Consider the following 23,301-nt stretch of genomic DNA (forward strand, 5'->3'; position numbering starts at 1 on the left):
TTTCATACCTTTCTTTATGAAGTACTTAATCACTGCTCGAATCTCAATTTTTCCATCGTCCCAAATCATTACATGGGAACAACAGAGCCACATCACTGCCACAGCTCTCTTCCAAGAGCACTGACATGGCACATGTTTACAGGTAACAGTCCAATGAATATCACGTGAACAACTCGTTGACTAACACTGACCTCTTATGGTGATTCCGAGAACTTTTCAAACAACCCTCGTACATGACTTACAGTACTAAAGAAACTTCTGCAATTTATAGGAGCAACTATACAACTCCACGTATTGGAAGATCAAAATTTTATGCCCTACGACCTAAGTGGGTAGTTCCACATCCACCCACAGATGTCTGTCTGTGTATGTACTGGGCAAATTTTGAACTTTGTGTGGTAACTTTGAAGAACTTACTGCAGCACGTGACACATGACACCTTGGTTGGGAGTGTGAAGTCATTAGTAGTTTGCGATGTAAAGCGAGAGACTTGTTTGTTTCAAGAATGTGGTGACTGTCTTGGAAAGGGAGGACTGTCTTTACAGACACTTGGCCTGGAAGACGTAGCAGATAATTCTGCAGGAATTACATATGCGACATGGGAGGAAAATAAACGAATTAAGAAAACTGTTGCCTTTGATAGTTTGACTGATGAACTTGGTGAATGGTCAGTGAAAACAGTAACATGCCACCATCTGAAGAAATTGCAACAACAACACATTGCAGAAGCGAAAGAGTGTGTACAGGCTGAAGAACTATGTTTAGTGCTTCACTGTGATTTTGCTGCGAACTGGTCTGTAATTCTCCCACACGAAGTACAAGGGTATCATTGGAGTAATGATCAGGTTTCAATTTTTAGAGGAGTGACATATTTTCAAAATAAGACAACAAGTGTTGCAGTTATAACTGATGACACAGTACATGACGCAGCACATTCTTTGCTAGCAATGTGCAAAACTCTTCAACTACAAACAGTGGCAAAGGAGGTCATCATCATTTCTGATGCTCCTAGTCATTTTAAAATTGTTACCAGCTGTCTGAATTGAGTAAGTCACTTATGCCAAGTGACTGGGTATACAGTGCCACTGGTCATGGGAAGGGGCCTTGTGATAGTGTAGGAGGCCTGCTGAAGCACCATGCTACAAAACAATCTTTCCAGACCAAATACACCTGCAATTCAGAATGCTGAGGATTTTATGAGAGTTCTGAAATCTTACACATCTACATCCCTCATTCTTTTGTTCAAAGAGAAAATGGAAGAATTCTATGAGCAGAAAAAAGAAGAATGGTCCAAACAAACTACTCCTGTGAAAGGAATTCAGTAGACACATTTTTGGACTCAAAGTGATGGGCAAACTCATGTTGCATGCACTTTAAAGGGCGAGAAAGAAGAAATTTCGTTCGTTCGGCCAACACCTCAGAAATAGCACGATAATATTCAGATTCACAACCTGAGAAGGCGGATGTTTGTGGCTTGTATGCATAACTGTGGCTGGTGGCTTGCAGAGATTATAGACACTGATTATGAGTTAAATGAAATTGTTGTGAAATTTCCAGCTGAAGGACAGCAACAATGCCATCAATGTTTTGAAGACTAAGTGATCCAGTTCAATGGTTCAACAGTAAGGCATCACTCTATATCAAATGAAGATATTGAAGCAGTGGAACACATTTTCATTCTATTGACTGACTAATTTCAGTACAAAACAGAGTGCACAGAAGTTGTATAAATTGAAACATTTAAGTCTATGGACCTTTCATATACATTTTGGGACCATTTAAAATGCTTGAAAAATGAGTCTCCTACTCAACTTTCAAAACTGAAATTATGTTAAATAAGGCTAAGTTTTGGTTTTTATGAGCCTGTTATGTGATAATGTGGTAATAATACAGGTATTATGTATGGCAAAAATTTCAATTGTTTATAAAACCTGTTCAACCTAAAAGTGGAATCTCTCCTTTTCTGGGAATGTAGAACTACAAGGGTAATCCCAAAAGTAAGGTCTCCTATTTTTTTTATAAGTACATAGACCTGTTTATTTCTACAATAGTTTACATCAGTTTACAGTTTGAACATTTAGCTATTTTTCGACATAATCACCATTTCTGTCAATGCATTTTTGTAGGCGCTGTGGCAATTTTTGTATGCCTATGTCATACCAGCTCGCCACCATGCTGTTCAGAAAGTTATGAACCTCTTCTTTCACCTCATCGTCAGAACTGAATCGCTTTCTGGCCAAATGTTCTTTTAACCTAGGGAACAGGTGATTGCCACTAGGTGCCAAGTCAGGACTATAGAGTGGGTGGGTGATTATGTTCCACTGAAACTGTTGCAGGAGAGCAACGGTTTTCCGAAAATGTGTACACCCTTGCACAAGATTCCTCTTCTCCGGTTCTGAATTGCCCATTTGAGTTTTTTCAGAGTCTCACAGTACCTGTCAGCGTTAATTGTAATCCCAGTGATTCAGCTCCGACGACAAGGTGAAAGAAGAGGTTCACAACTTTCTGAACAGCATGGTGGCGAGCTGGTATGACATGGGCATACAAAAACTGCCACAGCATCTACAAAAATGCATCGACAGAAATGGTGATTATGTTGAAAAATAGCTAAATGTTCAAGCTGTAAACTGATGTAAACCATTGTACAACTAAACAGGTCCATGTACTTATAAAAAAATAGGAGACCTTTCTTTTGGGATTATCCTCGTATACGGTACTAATCAATAGAAAAAAAAATGAAAATTTTATGGATTGGCATTTCTGAAAATAAATATTTTTTACATAAATTATAATAAAAGTTCAGAACGCTATAGTTAAAGAACTTTGACACGTAAGTCCAAATGGAGAATTTCTTTGTAATCATAAAGCAATTATGTTTCAAATAAAAAAAAAAAAAAAGCACCAACGTATCTAGAGCTCTTCCAGGGATACAGAATTTAAAATTTTTTTTCCAAAATTCGCATCCTCAAAATGGTATGCTCTGCGTCATCTTTGGAGGGCCGTATCTCTGAGCAGAAATTTTTTTGGAGTGGGGGAAAAAATAAATACACATGTTCCTTACTTAGTTCTTCATTTTAACATATGCTAAATTCAATAACATCCGAGACTTATGAAGGTAAGACTTTTTCCTAGCCTACCTTAATTGATATGGACTATATTGTTTATATCAGCATGACAATGTACGCTGTTATAAAGCTGCATCCGTGAGACAACGGTTTGTGCACAATAACATTCCTAAGACGGATTAGCTTGCCCAGAGTCCTGAAATAAACCCAATGGAATGCTTCTGGGTTGAGTTAGAGAGTCAGCTTTGCTTCACACCCCAGGGTCCAGCATCACAATGTACTCCGATTTTGGCTCCCGAGGGAGAAATGGCTGCCATTTCTCCAAAGAAATTCAGACCCATCACTGAAAGTGTCCTCAGCTGGCTTCAAGCCATAATAAAGGTGAAGCACACTACTTAAACTAACTTAATCTAGCTTATGCTACAAACACCACACACACACACACACACACACACACACACACACACACACACACACACACATGCCCGATGGAGGATTTGAACCTCTGGTGGGACAGGCCGCGCAGTTAGGGACATAGTGCCTCTAACCACATGGCATGCAGTGTATGTCCTGGACAAATATCAAGTTACAGTTTCCATATTAATGTCCACTAATAGGCATCTGGATACTTCGGTTCAGACAAATATCAAATTAAACAAGTTTCTTTCTCCCTTGGATCCTTTACTCAAAGAAACTAATATATTCAGTATTACACTTACGAAAAGCTAAAAATTGGTTCTATAGCTAAAGAAATAATGCCATTATTTGACAAAATAGAATTATCTGAAAGTAGTGATCTATAACACAAGAGTGAATTTTTCATGCCTTGCAAAATGTAATCTTTTGTTAACCATGTACACAGTTGCAAAACTATACTCACTTTTTCTTTGGAAATTCTCATAACATTCTGAAGCTCTAATTCTTTTCTCTGCTGCTCCTCTATACTCCTCTCAAGTTCCAGCATTTCTCTTCGTTTCTGCTCCTGTCAAAAAAAGTTCGGTTTTGGGAAGTTATAAAATGAGAGTATACATAAAGGGCATTATTATAAATGGTTCAGCACATTGTCTCAGACTCAAAAAATTTGTAATTACACAATACTCAAATCCACTATATCCTTACAGTAATTATACAGTTTGGAAGTTACTTCTTTCTTCATTGACAAGTTCACTTTTAACCTCCACCCTCATTTATATACTGGAAAAAATTAGCAACTATCACATTGAACTCATCCACTTTAGCTGATCAAAAATCTAAAAAGTGATACACTTTTGGATCTTAAGCCAGGTGTTAAGTTCAAAGGCATTTTGAGAGCCTTGACGTGTACAGTGTGTTTTGAAGCGCTAGTTACAGTATCTGGAAGTTAGAAGTGAAAAAACATTCCAGACAGTAAAATAAGTACTCAGATAGTTGGTATGTATTAGTGTTCACTTTGATCTTGTAGTGGGCACATCAATTCACAATATGTTAAATATGTATTTGAGGTACACTGAAATCATCATCATCATCATGTGTTTTACACCAGTTTGAGCCATAAAGTCTACTACATGATGACGCTATGTCAAAAACAGTCATAGTACAACCAAGTATTATTTAATCTCAGCTTTTGGTTGCATAAAAGATGCCTTTCATCCAAAATGGTAAAGCTGTAGTGGAAAAATTAAAGACAATTTTAAAGACTACAGTATAGAATTATGGACAAAACTATCAGTTTGTACCAGGCTGCTACAAAAATTTACAGCACAATCATAATATATGAAGTCAATACCCTGCATATTTGAAACTCTTCCCAAGAGAAGATACATACTTGATTTAACTAAAGCATTTGATTGTGTCGATCACGAAATATTGCTCCAGAAGTTGGACCATTATGGAATATGGGGTGTAGCTCTCAATTGGCTCACCTCTTACTTTAATAACAGACAGCAAAAGATCATTTTCCACAGTACTGAGAATGACTATGATATAGGGTTTGAGTGGGGCATGGTTTCTTATTTATACAAACAATATGCCCTCTAGTATTACAGATGATTCTACAATATTCCTGTTTGTTGATGACACTAGCTTGGTTGTATAGGATGTTGTGTGCAGCACTGGAACTGTTTCAAAGAATGCAGTTCAAGACATAAGTTCATGGCTTGTAGAAAATAAACTAATGTTAAATCACAGTAAGACTCAGTATTTACAGTTTCTCACACACAATTCAACAAAACATTATCTTTTAATTTCACAGAATGGGCATATGATTAGTGAAACTGAACAGTTCAAATTTATAGGTGTGCAGATAGATAGTAAACTGTTGCAGAAAGCCAATGTTCAAGATCTTGTTCAAAGACTTAATGCTTCTATTTTTTTATGTTATAACGGTATCTGAAGTGATTTAGTTGGACACAAAAAGTAATCTAATTTGCTTATTTTCAATTGCTAATGACATATGGTATTATATTGTGGGGTAACTCATCCCATTCTCAAAGGCTACTTCTGGCTCAGAAATGGGCAGTTCAGGCAATAAGTGGTGTAATTTTGCAAACCTCTTGTTGTCCCCTGTTCATTAGTCCGGGTGTTCCATTATTGACGTCTCAATATATTTATTCTTTACTGTCATTTTTTGTTAACAATATCAGCTTACTCATAAGAATTAGCAGCTTTCACTCAGTTAAATCTAGACAGAAATCCAATCTGTATTTGGATCGTACTTTCTTGACTTGTGCAGGAAGTGTTCAGTATACTGCTGCATCCATTTTCAATAAGCTACCACAAGAATTCAAAAATCTTAGTAGTTATTCATGCACTGTCAAATCTAAACTGGGGTCACTCCTCCTATTCTGTCGAAGAGTTCCTTGAAAAATTAAGCTGATTCCCGAGTTATATTGCTGATTGTGTTTACATAAACTTATTGCTTGTCTCTCTATGGATTTGTAAACACTTTCTTCTCCTTCTTGTTTCAAATGGACCTTCTTTGGACCATGCTTGTTCAACTGTTGGGCTTTGATCTTTGCCCAGAACTGTCGCATCCTTTGCCAATGTAACTCCTTCCTTTCTTCTGTCCAGGGGGTATCATTCCTTCGGGGCTTTTCTGGAAATCTTCAGACTTCCTTCAGGGTACATCTCACAGACTGTCTGTTCTGGAGATCAGTTATTCCCAGTTCTTTAACATCCTTTTCGGTCTCTGTCAGACAAGATGTGCGAACCTTCTTATTTTGACAGAAAGTGAGCAGACGGTTGGTCAATCTGTTTGGAGGCAATCTTGCAACATGGCTATAGAAAGCTACCCTTCTTTTTCTTGCATAGTCAGACAGCCTCTCGATATGTTTGTAGAGCTCCAAATAATGTCATCATCTGATTTTCCCATCTCCTCCTACCAGGCCTAGGACCTTCCTGGAGATTCTCCTATCTCTGACTTCCAATTTCTTCATCAGACCTCTCTGGTTCATGGAAAGACATTCCAGGTTTTTACATAAACTTATGGCTTGTCTCTTTTTGGATTCATAAACTTTTATTTTATCTGTTAATACTTTTCTGTTGTAATTTCATGTCAGGACTAGTTCCATGACCTTGAAGGTTTTCTCCTCAGTTTGATCCAATGGAATTAGACTTGTAAAGTAAAAAACAAAATAAACTTTAAACAGTGAGAACATATGCCAACAAATAACATTGCTATGCCATGATGGAGGCATTTGAAACAAACTGGTAGTGCACAGCTGAAAAACAAACAGAAGCACTCATAAGATTTTTGCAGTTAGATGGCATAAAACCTTGTTATTCATAGATGGATAGTGGAAGTAAATGAAGTAGTTGTATTACTAAAGGAAGAGTACGTGTTTTTAAAAAGATTGTAAATTTCAGTCTCTGATGAGTAAGTTTTGGTTACAGAAACATGACCATTTCTGATGAAAATGTGGGATTTGTTGACAATGCGATTTGTGATAATGGGAGTACTTTTTAGACATTTTTGGCACTGAACTGACTGTCAGTGTTCAATTCACTCATATCACTGTTATGGGATTTCTCACTGGGTTTTTAGAAAGCTCGGGAGAATGGAAAAGATGGTATTTATCCATACTTGGGCACCTGATTTGGGATCAGGCAATGCTGAAGACATAGCTTTCTGGCATACATTGTGACAGGGGATGAACCACTATTGCATCAGTGTGAGGCAATAAGAAAAAGGCAATCTTCAGAAAGATGGCACAGGCCTTTACTGGTGAATCAGTAGTTCAAGCCTTATTCATTATCATCTAGTTTTCATCCCCTGGCTGGTTCTGCTTGAAACATAAGCTTCTCCGCCATTTCCTGTCATCTCACAACATTTCTCTCTCCACTGTGTCACAGTCTTTTATTTTCTTTTCCACAAATCCCCTCAGTTCAACAATCCATCTGTCTCAGTCTTTCTCTAGGTCTCTTGTCTCCTATTGTCATTCCATGAGCCTGCCTTGATATGCTGCCAGCTTCTGTTCTTTTAACATTCCACACCATCTTAATATGGACTTTTCAATGGTCCCTTGCTTGAACTTCTCTATCAATATTTCTCAAAGTGTTTCGAGCTCATTCTGGTCAGTCCTATGCTGCTTACTCAAAATTTCATCTTGCAAGCCTGTATCTTGTTCACCTGCCTTTTCTTAACTAACCATGTTTCCAGTGCAAACAGATTAGAGCATATTAGAGCATAATTCGCTTCTTATGATAATCAAGCAGTGTAGTTTCAGCTCTCTGGGACTGCAGATGTGTGTGCATGTTGCGTGTGCGTGTGTGTGTGTGTGTGTGTGTGTGTGTGTACTGCTGACAAAGGTCTTAATGGCCGAAAGCTATGATTGTGTGAATCTTTTTATTGTGCCTATCGCGGCTCAGCATATCCGCTATATGGTGAGCAGCAACTTTCCTTCTCTTGTATTGTTACATTATGATAGTCATTTACATGTTCTCCAGACCAGGCTTCTTACACTCTGCAGGAATCCATGTGCTTGCCTTCTCCTTTCATTAATCTCCTTAGCATTCCTCCCACTGTCTTCCATTATGCTCCTCAGGTACTAAAAATTTCCAATTTTTTCTTTTTTTTGTACTAGCTATCTAATAATTTTACCCATTGATACTCTCATCTTATTCCTCACTGCCACATGACTTCACACATCTTGGCATTAAATTTCAATCCATACTTCCCACTTCCCCTCATACATCTAGTCCTTTTTGTACATTCACATTTCCCCACGCTATAGAAACATCTGCACAAAAAACTGCTTTCATGTTTTCATTTTGTATTGGTGCTGCCACTCCAGCCATTATCTCATCGGTAAGGATGATGAAGAGTAGGCGGGATAATGCATTCCCTAGCTTCAACCCATTTTCCTGTTCCAACCAGTCATATCTTCTCTTCTCCCACATTTACACAACTGTACAATGTTGACATCTTTCCTTCATTCTTATCATAGTCACCTTCCAATTTCACTTTCTTAAAGGGATTCCCAAATCTTATTCCTTTTCAGACTATAATAGGCTTCTTCACTGTCCAGGGACATCACTACAAAATGCTTAACGTATCTGTTGCATGTCTCTCGGAGCTGCCTTACACTAAAAATTAGACCCATTGTTAACTTTTCTGGTCTAAACCCAAATTGCTCCTCACTCAATTCTCATCCTACTATTGTCTGTACTCTCCTTTCTAGGACCTTCTCAAATACCCTGGCAGCATGACACGCTAAAGTAATTCCAATATAATTTTCCATAATTTCCTGGAACGCTTGTTAAAAATTGGCACTATGATTCCTTTTTTCTAGTCTTCAGGCATCCTTTCATTCCATACTGTTCTCATGACCCTAAGAGCCACTGCAATAGAACAACGCCAGCTGCTCTCACCATCTCCTCATTCATTCCATCAAATCCAGGTCACCTACTTGTGTCAAGGTTTTATTGTGATAACAAATGAAACAACACACAGAATACCCTATTGTTAGACATCAATGTAACGGGTCATGTTCCCCAAATGAACAAATGTCTTCCGGATCTGGCGGCACATATTAGAAGAGCTATTTCAGAGTTTCAAGAAAAAAAATCCTGTGGTAATGCTGGGAGCAAATTTGCAGAACAAAACTGTGACTGCAAGGCAACAGGACTGATTTGCAGATAATTGTTATTTCTTAAAACTCCTATGAAATAAATTTTTAAAAAATTTCTTATGATCCAAGATTGGAATAAATGCTACTAAACAGTTTGGTCTGCTAACCAATATTAGTGACAATCAGAAAGCAATAAATACCTCAGAGGAGGTCTTCAGGCTTTCCCAGCAAGGTGCTGTCATCTTGCAAAATCGGGTTTCTGCTGGTAATCTATGTTGTACTTGCATGATACTTCGATTGCACAACTCACAATCTTTATCAGGTGCTCCCCGAGCCTGAATTCAGTGGATGCCTACATGAGGTTAGGCACTCCAACATCAGTCTACAGCGTTCTAGGACTTCCCTCGGAGATACACGCCTGTCAATAGCAGTAACCATAGCTGCCCCGACTGTTATGCTCATACTTTTCGGTTGTTGTCAGTTAATAATTCTGTCATCTGACATTTTGTTTCATGTCCAAGTTGTAGATGTGGAATGGAATACTGCTGCTATTGACTGGTGCACTCCTTCGATGGAGCTCCTGGCATGCCGCGGACTGATGGTGGAATGCCTAGCCTAACACAGGCATAAATACTGGACCCGTTCCACACTGAGTTCAGCGTCAGGGAGCAACTGATAAAGACTGCTAGTTATGAGATCAAAATATTGTGCAAGTTTGACAAGGATTATCGGCAGAAAACTCTATTTTCCAAGATGACAATACCAGTCAGTGTTATTTCATTTCTGTCAATATGGCTGATTCCATGAGCTATTTCTGAGAGAGTCTTCATAAAGTGCATATATACTACTAACTACTGTAATAAATTTATGCAAATAGCCCTTGACGTGAGGTGTGGTTATTATCAGTTTTTAGTTCTGGTTTTATTCAGTCTTATCGTTACATGATAGTATACTTGCAGTATTTGTAAAATGTGAGTCTCATGGGTGATTGTTCAGGCTTCTTTCTCATACTGAAATCGAGCTACAGTCCACATATAGCAATCTGCCAAAAAATCAACAGGAAATATGCTGGAATACTGGTTTATATCAATTAAGACAGTAAGGAGTCTAGAAACGATTTAACTTCATCAACTGATGCTATGAGAGAGAGAGAGAGAGAGAGAGAGAGAGAGAGAGAGAGAGAGGACGAGGGGAGGAAAACACAAAGTAGATGTAAATAATAATAATAAATGTGGCATCCAATGAGCATAGCCAAAGTTATGCTCTGTTTGCTGTGCTTTTAATGTATGACGTAAATGATGTAAATGATGAAAATATAAACAGATTAAAAAATTGATTCATTTGTCAATATAACCTACAAAAAATTACAAACACTGCATCACATAAGAGTGTTACAAATGAATAACGAGGAGCCTATTATCAATATTACCTATGTATGTGTATTTGTTTCACTTATTATGATATTTTTACAGTGTGCAAATCCTTATAAAAACATCAAACAATTTCACAAAAACCACAAAAGTATGTACCCAATTACTTTGAAGCCTTACAATTATTTTACAACAAATCGCAAATTCTTTTGCAGCAAATCATCACACACACACACACACACACACACACACACACACACACACACAAAAGGAGACACTGAGCCAAGATTGCACATTTCAAGCATTGGCATGTAATAGACTCCCTATTTTTGCTCTGAGAACATCACTTCTAATCTACAATAATTGTTTACTAATAATAGCAAGAGGCATTATTGCACATATGTTTTTAATGCATGGATTGGACAGCCTCATTCTCATCAGTTTCTGAATATCAAATGAAACTACATGGTTTCAGAGACCTTTCCAAAGCTCAAACATCTATGATGTATATATGCAGACTGAAGCGATGTATGAAAAGTTGTACCAAGGCCCGGATTCAAACCTGGGTCTCCTGCTCACTATGCAGATGCGCAAATCACTGAATAAACACCTGTTACAGAGCATTTTAATTGGTCATTAAGTATATTGATACACATACAAAGATAAATAATATTTACGTGCCACCATTTGGAATTTATTTTTAATTTACAGGATGATTATTATTGTTAAAGTCAAACTTTCAAAGTGCTGTAGAAATAACACCACTGGTCAGAATGACATCAAATTGTAACACAATATTATCGGAGAAGGGGAAAAATGTATGGCATGAGGAAAAAAATTGTGAAAATTGATCAGTATGGTGCTGTATGTGTCAGAATATGTAAATTAAAACACCTGTCATGTGCACGACCAATTTAAGTTGGTATAAACATGCCGGGTACATGGGATTTCCTCCTTTCACATCTCTGATGTTTGCCATGACTCTCTCAATGCAGGATCATGTTCTGCTTGTAAAGCTGTATTACGAGGATGATGACTATGCACATGTCGCTCTGCAGAAGGTACAGACACTGAAGGGTTTGAAAAAAGGTGTTGGCCCGATGACTGCTGTGGCTCTGGAGAAAATGATTTGGAAATTCAAAAAGACTGGTTCTTTTGGTGTGCAACCTGATAGAGGGAGGAAATGAATTGATTCGACATCAGTGGAAGTAGTGACCACAGCAATGCAGGACGGGGGGCGAGTGGTGGTGTGCAAAAGTGTAGCGCACGAAGAATTGCCCAAGCATTGGACATACTTGTGAGCACAATGTGTAAAATCCTACGAAACATCCTTCTTTGCTATCCATTCTAAATTACCCAAGTGCACGAGTTGCTTCCTGTTGACCTGCCAGCAAGAGAGAACTTTTCTTTAAAATTTCTTGCTCGCATGGAAGAGGACAATGATTGGCTGTGGAAGATTTTGTGGACAGATGAAGCCCACTTCCATCTGACACGATATGTCAATATATAGAATCGTCAAATAAGGGCAATGGAAAATCCAAATGCAAATCAACCAGTGCCATTTCATCCTGAAAAGGTCACTGTGGGGTGTGGGTTTATGGCATCATTTATCATAGCGCCATATTTTTTATGAAGAGACAGGTGTTTCCAGTCCTGTTACTTGTACTGTCACCGGTGTCTTTTATGCAACCACATCATTCCAGCTCTCCAACAGTGTGGATGGGATAATTTTTATGCAAGATGGCACACCTCCGCACATTGAAAATCCAGTTAAGCAGCTGCTGGAGCGCCATTTCGAAAATTCTAGATTTATGGCCATCTTGATCACCTGATCTTAATCCGTGTGACTTCTGGCTGTGGGACTATCTGAAAGATGTTGTTTTCAGTGTTCTGATAGCAAACTTATCTGCACTGAAGGCACGCGTTGTGCAACACATTCTGAATGTGATCCCAGAAACACTTCGATCCATTGTGGAACATGCTGTTTTTCAATTTCAACTTGTTGCAGAAAATGGTGGACAGCATACTGAACATGTTTTACGCCAGTTACATGGAAATTAATAATCCGATTTCATTTTGATTGGTACTTTTTATGCAGTTTTTGGCCGCAGAACAATTAAAAACTGATGTGATACGGTTTTTGGCCTCAGGACAGTTAAAAACTGGTTTTTCCCATCCCATGTAATATGATCTTGCTGTGGTGGATGAGCTTACTTGACTAACAGTATCACACCTGTACACCCAAGTACACTGCATAGTACAGTTTGTTTAATGTCAAACATAAACCTTAGGAGTTGATATAGAAGAGACAGGGGATCCAGTATTAGAATCAGAATTTAAAAGAGCTTTGGAAAAATTACGATTAAATGAGTCAGAAGGGATAGATAACATTGCATTAGAATTTCTAAAATCATTGGGGGAAGTGGCAACAAAATGACTATTCACATTGGTGCATGGAATAAATGTGTCTGGCGGTATCATTAATTTGTCATTTGTTGTCGACCACTATTAAATTATGATGCTTACAGCACCATCTATTGCTACATTTTGTAACTATTTATTTTTCTTCTGCCATACATTTTCCCCTTTCTCCGATAATATTCCATTGCAATTTGATGTCATTCTGACCAGTGGTGTTATCTCTACAGCAGTTTGAAAGTTTAACTTAAAGTATAATCACAGAGGGAAGAAACAAAACTAGGAAATAAACATTAGAGAGAGAGAGAGAGAGAGAGAGAGAGAGAGAGAGAGAGAGAGAAGTTGCTTCAGATGATACATGAGGGGATTCATAAGGTATAGGAAACTACTCACACTTAACAGTTGCTTAAAATTTTGAGTATCGCTCTGCCCTTCTTCAATTGTTGTTCTTTGGACAATTTTTTTGAGTTTTCAATGTTGACTGTGTAATTCTCAATCTACAAGGCAAGAGTGACAAACACAAAGATGCGTACCTTGCCAGCATTCATTGAAGCTGCCATTAAATTTCATACAGACTGCTGATTTTCATTTACATTTATGCTACAAGAAGTTCAGAGCACAAATATCAGTCAGCCAAAGCAGTTTGATGAAACTCTCAAAATTTCTTGAGAGATTGCGAAACTCAATTTTGAAGTTTTCCAAGTGTATTTAATTCACTAAAATTACAACAGTTATTCAGTAGATCACATGGTTCTGTGGTAGAATGGCTGCCTGCTATGAGGGTGACATGGGTTCAATTTCTGGCTGACACAAATTTGTAAATGACAGTGCCTGTTCTACGAACATTTTTGTGTCTTGCAAGAGGCATAAAGGTAGGTGTGTGTGTGTGTGGGGGGGGGGGGAGTAGTAGTATTAGTATTAGTATTAGTAGTATGAAGGTCATTACAAAGGTCATGGCAACTATTTTTTGTCTCGAAAATGGTAACAAATTAAACTAAAAAATACAGAAATCTGCAAATGGAAGGTTAGTTCATACGTAAACATTACCTGTAGGGAGATGGATGAACATATCCATCTGCCATAATGATATAGCAAAAGAAAAAAGACAAAACAAATTTTGTTGCTTCAAATGTGTTTTACTATCAATTTCAACAGTATACAATAGTACAGGGCAGGAACATGCACCTGTAACATCTTACAGTCTCTCAAAATAGCCTCCCAACAAATCCCCCACATACTACCAATGCTGTACAAGACACTGAACACCTGTCACCTTGCCATGAGCGAATCATCAGGTCTCACGCATCACTGCTTTGGCAATGTCTCCACGTGTTCAAAAGCACATTCCATACAGTGGCTCTTTCAGTTTTGGTATGAGGTCATCATCGTAAGGTGATAAGTCTGACAAATATACAAATATGGTAGATGCTCCAGTACTTCCTATCCTCATCGTGTGAGCAGATTCCACACACACCTGAAGAATTAATGCATTGTGTAGACATTCAGGACATTTAGCCTAAATATCCCATCGTAGGTGTTGTTGCAGGAAAATGCGAGAGTAGCACAGTATTGTGTACTGTTGCAATTGACAGTAAAAACACTTTGGCATCAGTTAACCTTTTTCCATCTTTTTCTTATGCTATATCTTTATGGAAGTGTGTGTGTGTGCACACCCATCTCCCTACATGTAATGTTTACACATGAACTAACCTTTCATTTGCATATTTCAGAATTTTTTAAAATTTGTTACCATTTTCGAGACAAAAAATAGTTGCCATGACTTTAGCAACGATCCTCCCTGTTTTCATTACAAACATAAATTCCTAATTACTCATCTCTTATAAAAGATTGTTAATCAAAATTGTTTCAATTAAAATACATTAAAAATTAAATTTCTGAGGTAAAAATGAAAAATCACATCCTATTTATTTGCGCTGTGTCCACTGTTTTATACCACAGACATGATGTCATGTGAGCTAGAGTGATAAGCGTTGTAAAAACATGGAAAACAATCATTTTTCAGAGCATTTTTATCACATTCTTCAAAAAATTAAAAGTAGCTATGTGTTAATTTGCATATTTTTGATGAATGTTAATAGTCAAATGATGTAAGTATTGTAACTGAAAAAAAAATTGAAAAAGGTAGTTTTCTCAGAATAAAATTCAGTCACTAATTGCAAATGGTGGCCAAAGACTTTCAGCATAAGAAGTCACACTCATTCTGCTCATGGCCTTGTCAGAGAGGGTGGAAATCGGCAATGATCAATCACATGAGGATGCAGAAGGAAATGGAAACCACTGCATTAAAGACACTTAATGTGTATCCACAGGACATGTGGCCTGTAACTGAAAAAGTGTCGTGATGATCTCACCATTGGCAAAATATTCTGGAGTAGTTCCCCCATTTGGATCTCCAGGCAACTGCCACGTGGGAGGTGACAATGAGAAAAAGATTAAATAACCAAATAAAAGATAACGTTGTACGACTCGAAGCATGGAATGTCAGAATTTTGAAAGTGGTAAGGAAGCTAGAAAACATGGAAAGGGAAATGCAAATACTCAATCTAGATACAGTGGGGGCTAGTGAAGTGAAGTGGAAAGAAGACAAGGATTCCTGGTCAGATGAGAAATGGTAATACCAACAGCAGTAGAAAATGATATAATGGGAGCAAGATACATTATGGATAGGAAGGTAGGCCAGAGAGTGAGTTATTGTGAACAGTTCAGTGACAGGGTTGTTCTCATTAGGATTGACAGCAAACCAACACCAACAATGAAAGTCCAGGTATACCTACATGCTGATGGTGCAAGCTGAAGATGAACAGACAAAGGAAGTGTACGAGGATACTGAATGGGTAATTCAGTATGTAAAGGGAGATGAAAATCTAATATTTATAGGGGAATGGAATGTGGCTGTAGGGGAAGAAGTAGAAGAAAGGGTTATGGGAGAATATGGGCTTGGTACTAGGAATGAGAGAGGTGAAAGACTAATTCAATTCTGCAATAAAGTTCAGCTAGTAACAGCAAATACTCTCCTCAAGAATCACAAGAGGAGACGGTACACTTGGAAAAGGCCAGGAAATATGAAAAGGTTTCAGTTACATCATGAGCAGACAGAGATTCCAAAATTAGATACTGGATTGTAAGGCATACCCAGGAGCAGATATGAGACTCCTATCACCATTTGGTAGTGAGGAAGGGTAGACTCAAATTTAAGACACTCATCAGGAAGAATCAATGTACGAAGAAGTGGGATACGGATGTACTACGGAATGAAGAGACATGCCTAAAGATCTCCAAGGCTATAGATATTGCAATAAGGAATAGCTCAGTAGACAGTTCAGTTGAAAAGGAATGAGTATCCCTAAGAAGAGCAATCACAGAAGTTGGGAAGAAAAATAGAGGTATAAAGAATGTAACTGTGAAGAAACCATGTGTAACAGAAGAAATACTACAGTTCACTCATGAAAGAAGGAAGTACAAGAATGTTCAGGGAAACTCAGGAATACAGAAGTAAATGTTGCTTAGGAATGAAAGAAACAGGAAGTGCAGGGAAGTTATGACAAAATGGCTGAATGAAAAATGTGAAGAAATCCAAAAAAGAAATGATTGTCAGAAGGACTGACTTAGCATACAGAGGTCAATACCACCTTCAGTGAAATTAAGTTGTTTATTGACTAGTAAAGTCATCAGAAAATCAAAATGATTTAGAAGAGATAACTGTATGGTGCAAAAATTGACAGTTGACCCTATATAACAAAAAGTGTGAGGTCATCCACATGAGTGCTAAAAGGAATCTGTTAAACTTCAGTTACATGATAAATCAGTCAAATCTAAAGGCCATAAATTCAACTAAACACCTAGGAATTACAATTACAAACAAGTTAAATTGGAAGGAACACATAGAAAATGTTGGGGGGAAGGCTACCACAAACTGTGTTTTATTGGCAGCACACTTAGAAAATGTAACAGATCTAATAAAGAGACGGTCTATACTACACTTGTCCATCCTCTTTTAGAATACTGCTGCATGGTGTGGGATTCTTACCAGATAGGACTGATGGAGTACATCGAGAAAGTTCAGAGGAGGACAGCATGTTTTGTACTATTGTGAAATAGGGGCGAGAGTATCACTGAAATGATACAGGATTTGGGGTGGACATCATTAAAACAAAGGCATTTTTTGTTGCGGCGGAATCTTCTCATGAAATTTCAATCACCATATTTCTCCTCTAAATGTGAAAATATTTTATTGGCACCAACCTACAAAGGGAGAAACAATCATAACAATAAAATAAGGGAAATCAGAGCTCGCACGGAAAGATACAGGTGTTCATTTTTTTGCGTGCTTTACGAGATTGGAGTATCCATGTCGATGTGGATGTAGATGAAAGATAGCAACATCAAGAGTGCAATGGGAATTCCACTGTTAATTGCAGAGGAGAGACTGGATAGATGGAAAGAGTACATCAAAGGAGGAAAAACTGACTGGTAGGATACAAGAAAAAACAGGAGTTGTAGAAGAGATTGGGGACATGGTATTACAATCAGAATTCAAAAGAGCTTTGGAAGACTTTAGATTAAATAAGTCAGATGGGATGGATAACATTCCATCAGAATCTTTAAAATCATTGGCGGAAGTGGCAACAAAACGACTATTCACATTGGTGCGCAGAATAAATGAGTCTGGTGGTATACCATTTGACTTTTGGAAAAATATCATCCCCACAATTCTGAAGACTGCAAGAACTGACAAGTGCGAAAATTAATGCACAGTCAGCTTAATAGCTCATGCATCCAAGTTACTCACAAGAATAATACACTGAAGGATGTAAAAGAAAATTGAGGATGTATTGAATGACAATCAGTTTGGCTTTAGGAAAGGTAAAGGCACCAGAGAGGCAGCTCAGACATTGCAGTTGATCATGGAAGCGAGACTAAAGAAAAATCAAGACACATTTACAGGATTTGTTAACCTGTAAAAATGTTCAACAATGTAAAATGGTGCAAGATGTTCGGAATTCTGAGAAAAATTGGGATAAGCTATTGGGAGAAGCAGGTAATATACAACATGTACATGAGCCAACATGGAATAATAAGAGTGGGAGACCAAGAACGTAGTGCTTGGATTGGCTGTAAGACGGGGATGTAGTCTTTTGTCCTTACTGTTCAATCTATACATTAAAGAAGCAATCATGGAAATAAAAGAAAGGTTCAAGAGTGGAATTAAAATTCAAGGTGAAAGGGTGTCAATGATAAGATATGCTGATGACATTCCTATCCTCAGTGAAGCTGAAGAAGAATTACGTGATCTGCTGAATGGAATGAACAGTGTAATGAGTACAGGAAACAGATCGAGAGTATATCAAAGAAAGACAAAAGTAATGAGATGTAGCAGAAATAAGAATACCAAGAAATGTACCACCAGGACTGACAGTCATAAAGTAGATGAAGTCAAGGAGTTCTGATACCTAGGCAGCAAAACAAACCATGATGATCGAGCAAGGAGGACATCAAAAGCACACTAGCACTGGCAAAAAGAGCATTCCTGACCAAGAGAAATCTACTGGTGTCAAACATAGGCCTTAATTTGCAGAAGAAATTTCTGAGAAACTATGTTTGGAGCACAGCATTGTATGGTAGTAAAACCTGGACTGTGGGACAACCAGAACAGAAACAAATCTAAGCATTTGAGATGTGGTACTACAGATGACTGTTGAAAATTAGGTGGACTGATAAGGTTAGGAACGAGAAGGTTCTACACAGAATCAGCAAGGAAAAGAATATAGGGAAAACACTGACAAGAAGGTGGAACAGGATGACAGGACATCTGTTTAAGACATCACAAAATAACTTCCATGGTACTAGAGGGACTGTAGAGGGTAAAAAATTGCAGAAATAATACAGGATGTATGTTGCAAGTGCTACTTTGAGATGAAGAGTTTGACGCAGAAGAGGAATTTGTGGCAGACCGCAACAAACCAATCAGGACAAAAATAGTTGCAAATATATATTTATTATGCTTCACCAGTTTTGCCAAATTAATTTGTCCTCTTCAGAAGCTTAGTGCTGATTTAACAGATGTCAATATCTTCTTCATAGACACATAATGCCAAGGCATGTCCACAAATGTACATATTGTATGTGTTTATTGTAAATACGGACAGAGAAATTTATAGCACCTGAACAACAACATATGTTGGGAATCAAACCAGACACACCCATGTGGCAGGCAAGCATTCTACCACAGAGCCACGTGACCAATCAAGAAACAGCTTTAAGTTTCAGTGAATTAAAGACACGCGGTATACTTCAAAATGAATTTTCTCAAGAACTTTTTAGAGTTGTATCGAATTGCTTTGGCCGGTTAATATTTGAGCTCCAAACATCTTGTACCACAAATACAAAAATTTACAAAATTCTGACTGCCATGTGGAGTCCATGTTATCTTTCATTTCTTCATTTCCAGTAATAAGTTCCTACATTTTCCTGCTGTGATTTACGTATAGATCACTTATTATATACACTGATGAGCCAAACCATTATGACCATAGCCCATCAAGAGGTTGTATGCTGCCTGGTGATGCTGAGGGCACGTGACACTGTAAGATAAGTATATGAGTGGACAGAGGCAAATGGGGAATCAGTCTAGTGATGATAAGTTGTTGCAAATGAGGAAAGCTGCCAACTCAAGGGATTTTGACAAAGGATAAACTGTTTTAGCCACATGCCTGTGAGTGAGCAGCTTGGAAACGGCAAAGGTAGTTGGCTGTTCGCGTGCTACTGTTGTGAGCATCTATGGAAAGGGGTGCTGAACCACGAGTATGTGACAAGAAGTTGGACATCCATACCTCATCACAGAACACAGGGATCAGTGGCTTGCCCACTCTCCAAATCAGTATATGCAGACATCTGTGGCAGATGTGATGACAGAGTACAGTGCTAGCACAGATACAAGTGTTTTGGAGCACACTGTTCAGTGCACAATGTTGAACATGATGTTCCACAGCAGAGGGCCCCTACCTGTTCCCATGCTGACCCAACAACATCAATCAATTATGATTACAGTGGGCATGGGGATATCAAGATCGGACCATGGATCAATGGAATCATGTCACCTGATTGGATGAATCCCCTTTATTGTTAAACCAGGTTGATGTTAGTGTCCAGACATGCTATCGTCAAGGTGAAAGGCTGCTCGAAACATGCAGCATGCCATGAATGCAGGCCGGTGGGACTAATATTATGTTATGGGGAACATTGACTTGGGCTTCCATAGAACCTGCAGTAATAATCAAAGACACTGTGACAGCTGGAACTACTTGATCATTATTAGGGAGCACCTGTAGCCCCCTATGCTTGATATCTTCTTCAATACCGATGGCATCTTTCAGCAGGATAACTGCTCTTGGCACAAGGCTAGAATCACACAGCAATGGTTTGAGAAGCATGATAGTGAACTCATCTTGATGTTTAGCCCATCAAATTTGGTTTATCTGAATCCGATGAACCCAACTGAGACACTTTCGGTTGTCAGCTCTGCACCCACAAACGAACTGCCCATTAATTACGAAAGTGTGTGACCTGTACATAGGGATCTAGTGCCACAAACCTCTGGATACCTATCAAGTATTTGTCAAATCCATGGCATATCACTCCTAAACTACGTTCCAGAAGTGAACCAATATGGTTGCCAATAGGTGGTCCTAATGTTTTGACTCATCAGTGTATGTTAGTAAGTTGGCCTTGTGTAGTAATACATCTGTTTCTCCCAAAAATATTCCTAAAAGTTTCCTTCTGTTTTCGTTTCTTTGTGTCACCTAAATATTTTAGTAGAGGCTCCTTTGAAGATTGCTACATATGGGAAGTGAGACATGTCCAGCTTGGAGATTGTCAGTTACACAGAACAAATATTCTGATTTTAACTATTTATAACAATACACACGTTGAACAATACATTACAAGCAACATGAGCTTATTCCTTGTAAGTCATCTACATTAACTATATGACTACTATTGACTAGCATGTCACTGTCTCTTAACTGAAGCATGCAAAGGAAAAGGGTGTGTGAATCATTTGACATTATACTGAGGCATATCAATTCTCATCATATGCCTGGTGCACAAAGTTTAATTGAAAATAAGTGGTTTTATATGCTGCCAGAAAATAGGTAAATTCGCAGTACAGGCCTGCATAGCACCACGTATCAAAATTGTGTCTTGTAGGATACAAAGCGATGTCATTTCCGTGTCAGTAGTCACTGGCAGGGCTACCACAACATCTTTCTTATTATCTTTTGATTGTAATAGAGAGAGACATTGTAAGACTTAATACCATTTCCAATTGGGGTTCTTATTTTAAAAGAAATTGAATGTAACTTTTTTGTCAATTTTTTTTTTATAAAAGTACAAATATGATGATTGACGAAAATAAAAACTGAATCCAAAATGAAAGTGCACAGTGCGTGAGGTCATACTTACATTACTTAATGTGTCCAATTTAACAAACACGTGTTCATGGTAGCAGTGCTTACTATGACCAAATAAAGGAATGTAAGAATATTCACAGAGTAGCAGAGCACAAAAAATGTATATTAGTTCATCTTGGTAACAATGATGTCCTTGGTCACAAAACAGTACAACATTAGGGCTAGAAACAACTGAACACAATGAATTAAGCAAAAAGTGTCTGACAGCATTTGGAACCCATACAAAACCTAGATCATGTTGACTGTAGCATAGCTAAGAGCAAAAATATGAAATGCCGGAGAAAACAATCCTGTCGCTAATGTGAGCTGAATAGTTCTGTGTATTATGCAGGAATGTTGTCAAACCTCTTAATTAGCCATTGCCAAAGAGCAGGCAAGACACACTATATCAGTACATTTGTTTGCAAGTAGATTGGAGACCATGGTGTGTGACATCTCTCCAAGATCATGAGGGCACTGGTGTCCTCAACATGATGATGATGATGATGATGATGCCAATTACAGTCTGTAACAGTCAACTATGGACTGTAACATTCGATAGGTAGGCCACATAGTAGCAAATCACTTGCCAAGTTGCCTCCCCCCCCCCCCCCCAATCCTTGGTCGCTTACGGCAAATTTTGCACCCCTACACAAACTAATCTTTGTTGCAACACATGTCCCATGTGTATATACTGATTTATACTAATTTTATAGATTAAGCTTCAGTTAGTTGTGTCACCTACTAAAATAAATTACATAAAAAGCAACAGGGACATTCTGGTTACAAATTCCCTGTGCCATAATGGTATGCATAAGATTCTACTTGCCTGATTAGAAATACAATTACTAAATCAATTCACACACAAAACTTCCACACAGTGCACAAGCAAACAAATTTTGGAGTTAAAAGTAAACTTAAAATGGTTAAATGTAACAAGCAAACATAAAATGGAGTTTAAAATAGATATAATAAAGTAAAACTGAATCTCACAAAGTAAACAAGCAGATTAACAATAAAAAAGTTATCAGAAAAGAAAGCAAAGAAATTATAAGAGGTTTACATTTACTCAACATGCCTTCAGTCTCTCAAGCTGCAGGATTTTTGCCTAGAATAGAAAATAAAAAAAAGACAGGAATTAATATTCAAAGTTTTTTTTTGGCTAAAGGCATAAAGGAAAAAAGGGTCTTCAACAGCTCCTGTACAATTAAAAATAAATAGTAACTATGTAACATAACTTAGCCAATTGCATATGCTTCTCTACTGTAGCAATTTCTAGATAATGAAGACATGCACTGTAATATTTACATCATCGTAAAAAAAACAGCAATATAACTGACAACAGAAAGGGTTAAAAAATTACCAGGTAGGTCATAATCAAAAGTTCAGGAGGCACTCTTTTTTGTTTTGGTTGTTCTCGACATCTAAAGCACTAAACTAATGAAACCTACAACAGGAAAACTACAGTGAAATATTGATTCACTTCAATGTCAACAAAACAGCCCATGCACTTTACACTTTTAACATCACATATAACTTTGCATTAATGTTAGTGTCCACATGTGCTGCAGAAAAGTTTGCTAGCATAGGAGCTATGGTCAGCTAGTATTCCTAAGTATGACCCATTTATGTATAAGATGCTTGTGTACTAGGCAAGAACTGACATAATTGTAAATGCGGAGGGCAAGAAGCTTACGTGTTTCCATATGATTTAATTTTGATAAATGTTTCAAGAATAAAAAAAAAAAAAAAAAGAAATCTACAGGGTTTTTAACTTAAAGTTTTTGAAGTCATATACCATACACTGGGTAATGAGTAAGGATAAAAATAATTTAATGTTGCACAAAATTGTAGGAGCAAGTAGGGCAGACATATTTAGATGGTGCCTATTTTAAATACAATTGTTATTTGTGCTTCATGAAGATAAGCATTG

At 37.7% G+C, this 23,301-nt stretch overlaps 1 protein-coding gene across 1 annotated transcript in view; it reads right to left on the bottom strand.

Annotated features, from left to right (window-relative positions):
- Window positions 1–23,301, bottom strand: part of LOC126188325 (E3 ubiquitin-protein ligase LRSAM1-like) — a 174,056-nt gene that overhangs the window by 100,264 nt on the left and 50,491 nt on the right. The window contains exon 6 of the mRNA XM_049929919.1: window positions 3,946–4,047. Within this exon, the coding sequence (XP_049785876.1) occupies window positions 3,946–4,047 (102 nt within the window). The remainder of the gene's footprint in view (window positions 1–3,945; window positions 4,048–23,301) is intronic.

This window comes from Schistocerca cancellata, chromosome 5, assembly GCF_023864275.1.
Source record: "Schistocerca cancellata isolate TAMUIC-IGC-003103 chromosome 5, iqSchCanc2.1, whole genome shotgun sequence".
NCBI classification, from domain to species: domain Eukaryota; kingdom Metazoa; phylum Arthropoda; class Insecta; order Orthoptera; family Acrididae; genus Schistocerca; species Schistocerca cancellata.